The 12,329-nt window shown below is 36.8% G+C and overlaps 1 protein-coding gene across 1 annotated transcript; it reads right to left on the minus strand.

Annotated features, from left to right (window-relative positions):
• Nucleotides 1-10,733: 10,733 nt before the first annotated feature.
• On the minus strand, nt 10,734-11,692 carry LOC137938226 (receptor-like protein 43). Its single transcript, XM_068783218.1, has 3 exons — nt 11,432-11,692; nt 11,137-11,284; nt 10,734-11,053 (listed from the first exon to the last, which is right to left on the minus strand). The coding sequence occupies exons 1-3, from the start codon at nt 11,690-11,692 to the stop codon at nt 10,734-10,736; spliced, it is 729 nt and encodes a 242-aa protein (XP_068639319.1).
• Between the last annotated feature and the right edge of the window lie 637 nt (nt 11,693-12,329).

Below are 12,329 nucleotides of genomic sequence, written 5' to 3' on the forward strand. Positions count from 1 at the left end.
GGATACAATCAAATTCCCATTGCTCCAGAAGACCAGGAAAAGACCACATTCACGTGTCCGTTTGGCACATATGCTTACAGACGCATGCCTTTTGGTTTATGCAATGCGCTCGCCACTTTCCAACGGTGCATGATGAGTATCTTTTCTGACATGATTGGTGACTTTTTAGAGGTCTTTATGGATGACTTTTCTGTGTTTGGCTCTAGTTTTGATATATGTCTACACAATCTTTCACTCGTATTGTCCCGTTGCATTACATCCAATTTAGTCTTGAATTGGGAGAAATGCCACTTCATGGTAAAAGAAGGAATTGTTTTAGGACATGTAGTGTCTGAACGGGGTGTAGAAGTGGACAAAGCCAAGGTTGACCTAATTGCCAATCTGCCACCACCTACTTCTGTGAAGGGGGTGTGTTCTTTCCTTGGCCATGCTGGGTTCTATAGGTGCTTCATTAAGGACTTTAGCAAAATTTCTCGTCCTTTGACGAATTTGCTTGCTCAAGATGTTTCTTTTGCCTTTGATGATGCCTGTATTCATGCTTTTGAGACACTGAAGAAATGTTTGTCCACTGCACCCATTGTCCAACCCCCTACTTGGTCTTTGCCTTTTGAGTTGATGTGTGATGCCTCTGATTATGCATTGGGGGCTGTTTTGGGGCAAAAGACGGATAAAATTCCCTGTGTCATTCAGTATGCTAGCCGCACTCTTCATGATGCTCAATTGAATTACACTACCACTGAGAAGGAGTTGCTAGCTGTTGTGTTTGCCTTGAACAAATTCAGATCATATCTGTTAGGGTCAAAGGTTATAGTGTTCATTGATCATTCTGCTTTGAAGTACTTATTATCCATCAAGGACACTAAACCTCGCTTGATTAGATGGATCTTGCAATTGCAAGAATTTGACCTTGAGATTTGAGATAAGAAGGGTTGAGAGAATGTTGTTGCTGATCATCTATCTAGGATCTGTGTAGCACCTCGGGAATGATTCCTTCCTTTAAATGATTCCTTCCCTGATGAACAACTTCTCCAAGTATCCCAGTTGCATTGGTTTGCTAACATAGTCAACAATCTTGTAACTCATAAGATTCCTGATTATTGGAGTAAACAAGATCGGTTGAAATTCTTTTCCAAGTCAAACAATTTTTTTGGGATGACCCTTATTTGTTCAAGGTGTGTCCTGACCAAATCATTAGGCATTGTGTACATGAGCAAGACTTTGCCAACATTCTTGAATTTTGTCATTCCCACGCATGTGGTGGACATTTTGGTGCTAGAAAGACCGCGGCTAAAGTCTTGCAATGTGGTTTCTATTGGCCTTCATTATTTAGAGATGCCCATGAGTTTTTTTATGTGTGTGATAGATGCCAACGGACTGGTTGTTTGTCTAGGAAGAACATGATGCCTCTTAACCCCATTCTTATTGTTGAATTGTTTGATGTGTGGGGTATTGACTTCATGGGTCCTTTTCTTGTCTCGTTCGGCTATCAATACATCCTTGTTGTTGTTGAATATGTCTCTAGATGGATTGAAGCTATTTCATGTAAGACAAATGATCACAAAGTGGTGGTAAAGTTTTTAAAAGAAAACATCTTTAATCGGTTTGGTACCCCGAGAGCGTTCATGAATGATGGGGGATCTCATTTTTGTAACAGAGCATTTGAGACGTTATTGAAGAAATATTCCATCACTCATCGGGTGTCCACTCTGTACCACCCTCAAACTTGTGGTCAAGTGGAAATCTCTAATAGGGAGATCAAACGGATTTTGGAGAAGTCGGTTCGCTTTGATAGGAAAGATTGGTCCACTCGATTGGACGATGCTTTATGGGCCTATCGAACTGCTTATAAGACTCCTATTGGGATGTCTCCATTTCACCTAGTGTTCGGCAAAGCATGTCATCTACTTGTTGAACTTGAGCATAGAGCTTATTGGGCCATTAAGGCTTTGAATTTTGATTTGATTCAAGCGGGTGAGGAGAGAAAATTGCAATTGAATGAGTTGGAGGAGATACGTCATGATGCTTATGAGAATGCCAAACTGTATAAGGAGCGAACAAAGCTTTTACATGATAAATCTATTTTTCTCATGTCTTTTACTGTTGGGCAGAATGATTTACTTTATAACTCACGATTGCATTTTTTCCAGGGAATCTAAGATCTAGGTGGTCCGATCCATTTGAAGTTACACAGGTGTTTCCTCATGGCACTATTGAGATCCGCAATCACAGAGATGGGTCGGTCTTCAAAGTTAATGGTCAGAGGCTCAAACTGTATCTTGAGAATGTCCCCACACTGGAGGAGGTGATGGTGATTTTCTTGGAGGAACCTGTCATTTCATCTTGAATGCGTCAGAGTCTTCCTTATGACTATAAACTTAGCACATTGTGGGCAATCCCCACGTTTCTATCCCTTTGTACATTACAGTTTTATTTTTGGTTTATTCATTCTTATTTGGGATAACCTTTGGTGTACTCTGGTCTTGATTGATTGGAGGCCCCATCATGGACTCGGGGTACTCTCTTGCTGGCTGAGAGCATAAATGGTTCCGGTAGTCGATGACCAAACTTTTGGTCCCTAGTTTGAGAAGTCTGTACTCAAACACCCGTTCTGGGATTGACCAGTTCGATCTTGAAGTATTGAATGAAAACCTTATGGTGAGTAACTTAAGGACTTGTGTTCAACGCGTGATTCCTACTACCTTCAGTGGCCAGTCACACGGAGATTTTTACAAAGTGTGATGTGGGATAGCGGTTTCATCTACAGATGATTACCTACGACTATGGCTGTGTTACGGTCCCGAGTCATGGATCGAGTAACACGGCGTGGGATTTGTGAATCCAGCACTCAGAATTTACTCACTTCACGTCAAGGGTCTGTGTATGAGTATTTCTCCTTAACCAATGCTTGGCCAGGAGGAAAGATCCTCTTTTGAGGGTCCTACCGAGTTGTTGTGCTAGGTAGAAGACCCCACAACAATGCTGACCTTGCTAGAGCAAGGTGCTCTCTTTTCTTGGTCACGGCAAAGAGGGTTTGGCCCTCTTTGTTGCTGCTCTAGCTAAGAATGCAATCCTTCTTTCTTAAATAACTTGAAACACGAGTTTGGGATAGATTAATACCTCTTCTTTGATGCTATAATCAGCTCCCACGTTGCACCAGGAATTGCTCAAGATTTGAGGATAAAAATCCTCACTTTGCTGCTTGGTAAGGGAGGAATTGGGCCTCTCTTGTTGCTGCTGCCAAGAAGGAGGATAGATCTCCTCTTTGGGCTCGGAAAAGGGGCAGGAAGCTCCTTTTCTTAATAGGGATGATGATGTATGAATTTGGGTGAAGATGGATGGCAATGGAGGGTGAATGATAGATTGGATTTTTGGAGTAAACCCTAAACTCGGGATCAAGAGGTGATCCCAACCTATTTAGACTAGGTTATTCTAAAATCTCAAAGCTTACCTATTTCATTCATACCTATCCCTTAAATAGGGAGTTTTAGGGTTAGGGTTACAATAATTCCCCATAATGCCCTTACATAAAAAGTAATTAGAAATAACTCCTACTTAAAACAATATAAGAAATAAATCCTACTTAAAACAATATTAGAAATAAATCCTACTCAAAGAAATATAAGAATTAAATCCTATTGAGTGAGTTGTTGTTGTCTTCTTCGTTGTGTGACTCGGTGTGCTATTGAGTCCACAACAGGCTGATACGAGTAAACCTTCTTTGAGGGAGACTATGTATCATTCCTAGGGGTCTTTATTGGCTTTTCGGTATTATTGTTGATGACGAAACATATATGGTCCCACCTATGGATTTAGGAGCCCTGAGGGAGCTTAACCCTTACTCTGCTGGAGTATAACTAGCTAAGCTATTATTCCTTTTTGTAGTCGTTCTGGTGTTTTAACTTTTCCCCATTGAGGACAATGTCAGGTTTAGGTTTAGGGGGGGGGGGGGGGGGGGATGACTTTTTTGTGTCTTAGCAATAATTTTCTTTTGATTTCTGTTCGTGGTTTTCAAATTACTCCTTTTAGTATGTGGTTAACGTTAGTAGAGTTAAAATAAGTTGGTCAAATGTGTTTCAAAATTTTTCGTAAAACTGTGTAGAATATGCCTATTAGAAATCTGATATCATTTGTTGTGATCCATGAGAATTCAGTGGGATAACTTACTATTGCATTAGACTTGGAACTTAGTTGCAAAAGAGAACATGTAAATCTAGTGTTGATCTATGTTAGTCTGAATAGTCTTGTATGCCTATTTGAATTCATTCCTTTTTATACCTCAGTGAAATTCCTTGTTGTAATATATGAATGCAAATGGAAATTCTCTTGCTTGCAAAAGACAGATAACTTCAGAAACAGCCTGGGCAAACCCAGGGACATGTACTGGAACAGTCGGTTACTTAAAAATAAGTGCATGTGCAGTGAAGACGAATTCAAAATGGTGGTAATACCAAAAGTATTCAGTGAAACAAAAATCTGGAAGCAATGAGTTTCCTTAACTTTAATGATGAATTGTAATTTGAAAGAAGTTGCAAGTCAAGATTGAAATTGGTATATTTCTGTTGTGAGATTGTCATACAACAGGCTTACTCTACTATTTTCTCTTAATTGTGATGTGACCAGGATTTTATTGTTATTTGTTGCCTCTTTGTTCTGTTGAAGTAATTGCTTATGGGTCACATTGGTTCAGGTGGAGTAACAATGAGTGTATTTGGATTGATAATATGCTATATTTTACACAAGTTTTCAAATTGCGCAGGTTCTCATATGATTTTCAGATATTTTATGATACTAAGTGTTAGTCATATGCTAATGAGGAGTAAATTTTCTTCAGTTTTCTTTTTATATTATTGATTTAGATGAATTTTGTGGTAAATTCCATGCAAACCCTCACGAGACATAGCTCGTCCACTACTGCAAAGTAGGGGTTTAACAGCTTGTTGCATGCGCTAAATGTAATCGTGCTCCCTACAAAAGTGGCATTTTGTTTTCCTAGGCTTAATTTTGGTTCAATTGTTGTTTTGCTAGGGACTGGCAAAGATTTAGGTTTGGGGGTGTGATAGATGTCATATTCTGACATGAGAACTAGGTTAATTATAATAGAATAACCTTTATAATTGTGTTATAGGTGGTTATTTATCGATTTTCAAATAAAACGTTCATTTATTGAATTTGGCATTAATCACTGTCTATATTGCATATTTTTCTGTCCTGAATTATATTTCATTGCTTTTGGGGTTTATTTCTTCCTGAATTGCTTTTTATGGATTCAATTATGAAATTTTAGGAGAATTTTGGTCGAGAAGGAGATATTTACCAAAATGCCCTTAGCGAAATGGAGGTGATTTTTTAGGGCAAATCGTATTAAAACAAAGGAAAATCATATTAAAGAAGAGGGGGAGCGTCGACTGTAGAAAGGGAGATCGTAGATCGAAACAGAGCACCGTGGACCGAAACAAGGGAAGACCCGAGAGGATTTTGCCACCGTCGTTCGCCGCGCCACCATCGTCCATTGCCGTCCGGCAACCGAGAACAGACCCGAGGAGATCTCGAGAGAGTCTCCATCGTGGCGAGTTCGACAATGCCGGTTTCTGTTCGCCAGGCCGAGAGGTTACCGAGAGGGCTCCTCCGATGCCAATTCCGCATTCCGACCATCCTCCAGCATCGATTACCTATTTTCGACCATTCCCGGAGCTATTCCGACTCCAACCGAGACTCGACAGAGCCGTTTAGAGGACTTCAGCTCCGTTTCATTCTTCGCCGGTCGTCACCTCCATCCGTCGGCTTCTATCCTTCTTCGTCGGCGTTGTCTCTACCTCCGGCCACTCGCTCTTGCTACCCGAAGCCATCAATTTCGGGAAATTGCAACACCTGTGAGAATGAGTCTGTTGCCCGAGCGAGAGGAAGGAGAAGGGGAGTAATTCGTCATTTTGAAATTTAAATTTTTCTATAGTTTGAACTTAGGTTTTGAATGTTTATTAAATGTGATTTGATAATTAATGTTTGTTGAATATTTGTTTTCCGAATATTTGATTAAATTAGCTAGTTAGGGTAGGATTATAATTTAGGTTGGATTTAGGTATTTTAATCCAATTTTTGTCTTTCACTCTATGCGCCCGAGAGGGGCTAGACGCAAGGATTGAGAAATCGGATCCGTGGTTACATGGCACTCGAGAGAGGCACGAATCACCGTAAAATCCAGAGTTGATGTTTCCTGTTGTGCAAGTAGTTAACCAGATGATTACTTGATAATTTAGGATATAATTAGTGTTTAGTTCAGATTAATCCATCATATTTGGTTAGACTAGTTGATTGAAGAATACACAAAATTCAGTCCTCCCTGTGGATATGACCCTCGCTTCCCGCTGAATTACATGAACAATTCGTACGCTTGCGAGGTATAAAAGCCGATGTAATTAAATTTTACATCAATAGTTATATAATATTTTGATTTTATTTTTTATAAACATCATTTTTAACAAAGAAACATTAAACTAATTGGAGGAAACAATTTATTTTTACTCTCAGATTGGTTGTTAGTGGTCACTTTTTTCCTTCTTTGCTCCTTGAGGTAAGAGAAAGGTTATAGACCTTGAAGGAAAGAACACACCCCAAATGTTGCTTTAAACTGACATGGGTATTTTGGATTTTTCGAAATGTGTCACCTAGATCAAACTTTGAGATATATCACTTTGCCCCCTAGAAAATATATGATCCCATATATAAGGAATGTATCCAATCCTGGTTTCATAAAGACATGAGTGCAAGGATCCTCTATCTCTCTCCTTCATAGTTCGGACCAATCTAGGACCACTCTATCAGAAACACTAGTTCATCAACCAAGTGGGGTCCAATTTTTAATTTTTTAATTCAAGATATCGAATTTAACTCTTGTGAATTGGCATTAATGACGAGTCAACCTCATCTTCACAACACGCGTCAAAGGATGAGCCTAAATGAAAGTTTTATAACTCCAATTTAAATAGTTTACAATTAGAATTTTTCTCCTATTACATATGTATTTAGTATTTGATTAATTGTATATGTAAATTTAAAAAAACATAAAATGATATATGCATTGTATTTTTTTTCTCTCAATGCGCCTTATTATTTGTCTTAATAGTAAAACGTATATAGGTAAATGTGTAATCTTACATAAATTCAAAAAATGAGTAAATTACATTCTTAAATACTTGGATATTATACAATGAAATTATCATTACCTTAATTAGTTATTTAGAGGAAAACTATTTAGAGGTGTTATTAACTAAATAAATGAAAACATGTTTTAGGATCGACATTATGAAGACCCAATTATTTTGGAAGAGAATCACTAGATAATTTTACATTGTTGAAGAAGAGTTAATCGATCAAATTCTCTCTCTCTCTCTCTATAAAATTACTGGACCAACTACTAATCAAACCATCTACTTCTTCTCTCAAACCATCTGTTACACATGTAGTAGCTTAGAAAAGGATTATGACTGTTCTTTTTTCGGTTTATAGCATATGGGGATGGGAATAGGTTTTTCTCCATTTAGATGAAACAGGTAACAGAACATGTAATTGAATACCAACTATCCATTCCCTCTGTTCCCTATTTACAACACTATCTCTTGTCTCTCCCATCCTAGACTTATTAACCATATTTGGATCTTTTCAAGTTTTTACTTGAATAAAATATACTATAAATTTCTTAGGAAGCATTTTCTATTGCAATTCACCGGTCTTCATAGGAATTAGGATTATCATAGAGGGATTTGCCTTTGTGGAAAAAAAAGCAGACCTAGATGTTATCATCTCTTTTAAGTGATGCATACACCACTTTGAGTTTTAATAATTGGGAATTACTTTTTACTTTTTATCTTTTAAACATAATTATAAAATTTATTAGCAAAATAAATAAAAATTCTTGTCAAATTTAATAGGTTTTTTATAATAAAATTATTACAGAATATATAGTTATATGATATTTATTATAAAATTTTAGTATTTAGATTCCCAAAGGGTATTGACTTGTTTGGGAGATTAACAATTTCTTCCTCGTAGAGGGTACTCATCCTACAAATGGATTCAAATTTTTTTAAGTATTTCCTTGATTTTTGTAGAAATATTTTGATTGTTTTAGCTAGAGGATAAAAAATTCAATTTTATTAAAAATAGTCAATCCGAGTGGTTAATCCCACTTTTTTTTCCCATGCCACCCTTTTTTTCTTTTCTTGCTCGAAGTTACTGCATGAAACTGTGAGAAACATGCATTTGATCAAGCTTGCGACGGTGAAGTCTTCATTCTCTAGAGCCACGGACCGTACCTATGATGATTTGCATTGGTTCCGAACCTCTGGTTAGCCTTGAAGAATGAAACACATTGCACTTGCCAAAAACTTCCGAATTTTGTTTTTTTCATGATTTTACCAGTAAGATGTGTCTAGAATCATTCTAGCCTAATTGGAGTTAGCATTCTCCTCTTTCCAGTTTCTTGTTTTCTTAATCCTCGAGGTGGGAACAGTTATGGAATCATGACAATTGGAAGAGTATTGAGAACACAAAAGATCAATTTTGTGTTCAATCCGTCCTCCTCAACACTGTATTTAAGTGTTTTTCTTTGGAAGCTGGAGCAGTTTTTAGTCCATTTGTCGTATGTTTTCTGTCAAAAGAAAGAATTAGACATGGTTCATATGCAAACTTTTGTTAAAAACTAGACTTGGTCAAGGTACATGGCATGGTTGAACCAGATTCAATTGACCTATCCAATCCCAATTTTATAATAAAACATTCAACAACATCTCATGGGTTAATTGGTAAGTTTGATCAAGATTTATAATAGAGCATTCAACATCTTCCTTTTAACTGATTATTGATTTTCGTGTTTGGCATGGACTATGTGCCCATGAACTCGACTTATAATCACATATATTTTAACTATACAAGCTCGATCTTTCTTCCATGGAATATCACCATATGCTCTCTTGGGTGTTGTATCTTTATTTTGCTTAGTATTTCTTCTTACCTTAGGCTCTATTGGCAATAAACTTACTTTTGGGTTGCTCAACTCTCTACTATTAGAAGAAGAACAATATTTATAGTTGTCATTATTTCGATACCAAAGAACACAGACATTATTACCTTTTGCCTTTTGAAAAATTTATTAATATTTAATAAATAAAAAAACAAAAAGAATGTCATTGTATTGCTAAAAGCCCTACTAAATTATTATAGGAAAGATATTATTGAATGACATTTGCATTTGAAAAAGGATGAGTTACAAAGAAAAGAAAAAAAAGCCATATCCCATGAACATTTTTTGAGCTTTGACAATATTATGTCTATTTCCAACAAAACCAATCTTGCTAACCATCTACAAATCGAAAATACATAATTCTCCAAGACCTTTCGAATAGTAAAATTCCAAACACACTTACAAAGCCAAATGCAAATCTAGGAGCAATGCCATCATAGATCCATTTAATTTCAAACCCGCCTGACAATATTATGTCTATTTTCAACGAATCCAATCTTGCAACCCATTTACAAATTGAAAATACATAATTCTCCAAGACCTTTTGAATAGAAAAATTTCAAACACACTTATGAAGCTAACTGCAAATCCATGAGTAATGCCACCATAGATCCATCTCATTTTAGATACATCTTCAAACTCTTCGTCACCAAAAGGTTGGACTAGAATTTGATCTCTCTCATCACTTTTACATTCTTTTATCAACGGATATCCACAAAGACCTTCATTACCCACATAAATCGATTCATCATTGAGGGTAACAAGTTGATTACCTGATGGAATTATGCCAAACAAATTATTGTATGAAAGGTTGAGATGACTCAAAAATGTCAAACTCGCAATAGCCAGAGGAATCAACCCAGAATGATGCTTGAAAAATTTAGATTTATTAATTGAAGCAACCTTCCAATGCACTGTGGGAACTTCCCGAAAAATTGATTCACCGACAAGTTCAAAGCATTCAAACCAATAAACTTACTTTCCAACTTCTTCTGAGATTATTCCTGACAAATTGTTGTTTGAGAGATCTAAAGTAATAACCAATGAAAGAGTGGTGGTGTATTCATACAAAAACCCATTTGATCAACACGCTAACCTTTTCTTGGTAATAGCTACTCCCATAGTCAAGTGTATCGTTTATAATACGATTGATTCTCATGGCAGTGAAATTTGTTATACCTCTAGGAATGACTTATGTCAAACAATTATGTGACATCAAGGACTGGCAAATAACTCAAATTTCATAGTTTCGGGATAGTTCCAATAAACATGTTGGACCTCAATTGGAGTATTCAAGGGGTAGACAACCTTACTCCAATCCAACTTGGAAGAGTTCCACTGAATTCGTTTCCACTAAGGTCAAGAGTTTGCAAACTAGTATCATTTTTAAAAAAATGAAGGAAGTTCTCTTGACAATTTATTCTTCTCAAGGTGCAAGCTTTGTATATTAACAAATTGAATGGAAAACCATGAAATATTGCTAGATAAATGATTTGCCTTCAAATCAAGCACTTTGAGAGATCCACAGTTAACCAAGGTTGGGGGCATGCCTCCAGTGAAATTGTTGTGGGAAAGTTTAAGAATTTTTAAATTTTCATCTTACTAAATAGAGGATGAATTACATTAGAAAATTGACTATATGAGAAATCAAAATATTTGACGGGGTTTGTGAGAAAGGGTATGGGATATGTGAACTTGTTGTTGTAGCTCAGATCAATCATTGTATATGAATTAGAGGAAGTGTAATGTATGGAGATGAACTTGAAATATTATTCTTACTGAGGTTCAAAGATTGAAGCTGAGAAGTGATGTTCTCAAACCACGCTGGTATATAACCCCCAGATATTTGAGAGAGATCTAGGTAAGTGAGTTTTCTTTTGAGTTTGAAGCCATAGAGGAAATTGTGGGCCAAGATGACAAGATCCGAGATAGAGATATTCAACTTGAAAAGGAGGAACCCAAACCTATAGGAAGATGAAACTCTAGTGAATTTTACGACAGGTCTAGGGTGGCTAGGTTGTTTAGAATTCAAAAATGCTTTTCAAGTACAACACCTTCAAACATACTATATTCAATTCTAAGCACTTTCATAGATGTAGGAACGGGTCTAGGAAATCTACCATTCAAGATGTATAAGTTGGTTAGATTTGTTAAGGAGCATAACCAATCAACCTTCGATGCAATGAAATCTTCAAAATCATTTGAGGACAAAGTGTGCAGGTTGTGTATGTTTCCCATTTGGTTTAGAAAGCCCTTCGTGGTTCGATTCTATTTTGCGCTTCCCAAGAAAATATGAGTAAGAGAGGTCATATTACCAATAGACACTGTAATTTCTCCATATAATTGAACATTATCAAGTTCAATCTGCCACTAAATAGATTTGAGCAATTTACTTTAAGGTTATAATTATATGACATAGAGTTCCTCTAAGTGAGGCAACGGTTCAAAGTCTAAAGAAATATTTCCATAGAAGTCACTAGAACTAAGATCCAAATAACGCAACTGTATAAGATTGAGAAATGAGGGCATTGGGGGGAAACTTGAAAGATAAGTTTGCCATATTTCAAGTATCTGTAGGGAAGAATGTGAGGTAATGACATGAAACCAGCGAGAACCTACCATGGAAACATCAACGAAATTCATCCCTATGTGCTTCAGAGATGACATATTTACCATCCAGTCAAGACTATCTGCATACAAACTTGAATAGGAAAATCCAAAAACTCAAGACAAGAACAATTTCCAAGATGGATAGAAATTTTCCCGCTGAATCTTGCATATGACAAGCTCAAATGCCTCAACTCCGTTAATGAACCGAGAAAATCCGGAATTTTAACTCCATAGAAAGAGTTCCCACTCAAGTCAAGGTGTTGGAGATGTTTTAGTTGCAACAACACTGCATCGATTTGGCCACTCTATGTAACGTCACTACAATTATCTAGTTTAGAGATAATTGGAGTACAAGGACCGTGAAGATGAAGTTGGATCACATGCCTTATTTCATTGTGGCATGTAACACCCTGTTGTGGTCCTGGGGTTAAGTGTTTGGTTTTTTGCTACCTACTAGATCAGTCTTTTGGGTAGTATTGGCTAGGTACTTAACATTTGGTATCAGAGTTATACCGCTATTACAAGTTCGAATCCCGAAGGGAGTGACCTAGAGTTAGACATGGTTAGAGCAACAAAATGGGGCCACGTTGCTAGAGTGAGGCTGTCATGGATGTCGACTCGTAATGATGGGAGTATTATTGTGGTTCTGGCTTTAAGTGCTTAGTTTTCCACTACCTACCAGATCAATTTTTTTGGGTAATAT

The sequence above is a fragment of the Aristolochia californica genome, unplaced genomic scaffold (assembly GCF_029961685.1).
Source record: "Aristolochia californica isolate CCGP_79_NKW_82.1479 unplaced genomic scaffold, dmAriCali1.0.hap1 SCAF_8, whole genome shotgun sequence".
Taxonomy (NCBI): Eukaryota; Viridiplantae; Streptophyta; class Magnoliopsida; order Piperales; family Aristolochiaceae; genus Aristolochia; species Aristolochia californica.

Bases quoted from the DNA above. Each gene is read 5' to 3' on its own strand.
- LOC137938226 (XM_068783218.1), bottom strand. From the start codon at position 11,692: ATGGTAAATATGTCATCTCTGAAGCACATAGGGATGAATTTCGTTGAT. The intron at 11,285-11,431 runs GTCATATAATTA...AGCGCAAAATAG, and splicing joins CTCACTTAGAGGAACTCTAT to AATCGAACCACGAAGGGCTT. The intron at 11,054-11,136 runs GTAGATTTCCTA...GTACTTGAAAAG, and splicing joins CAACTTATACATCTTGAATG to CATTTTTGAATTCTAAACAA.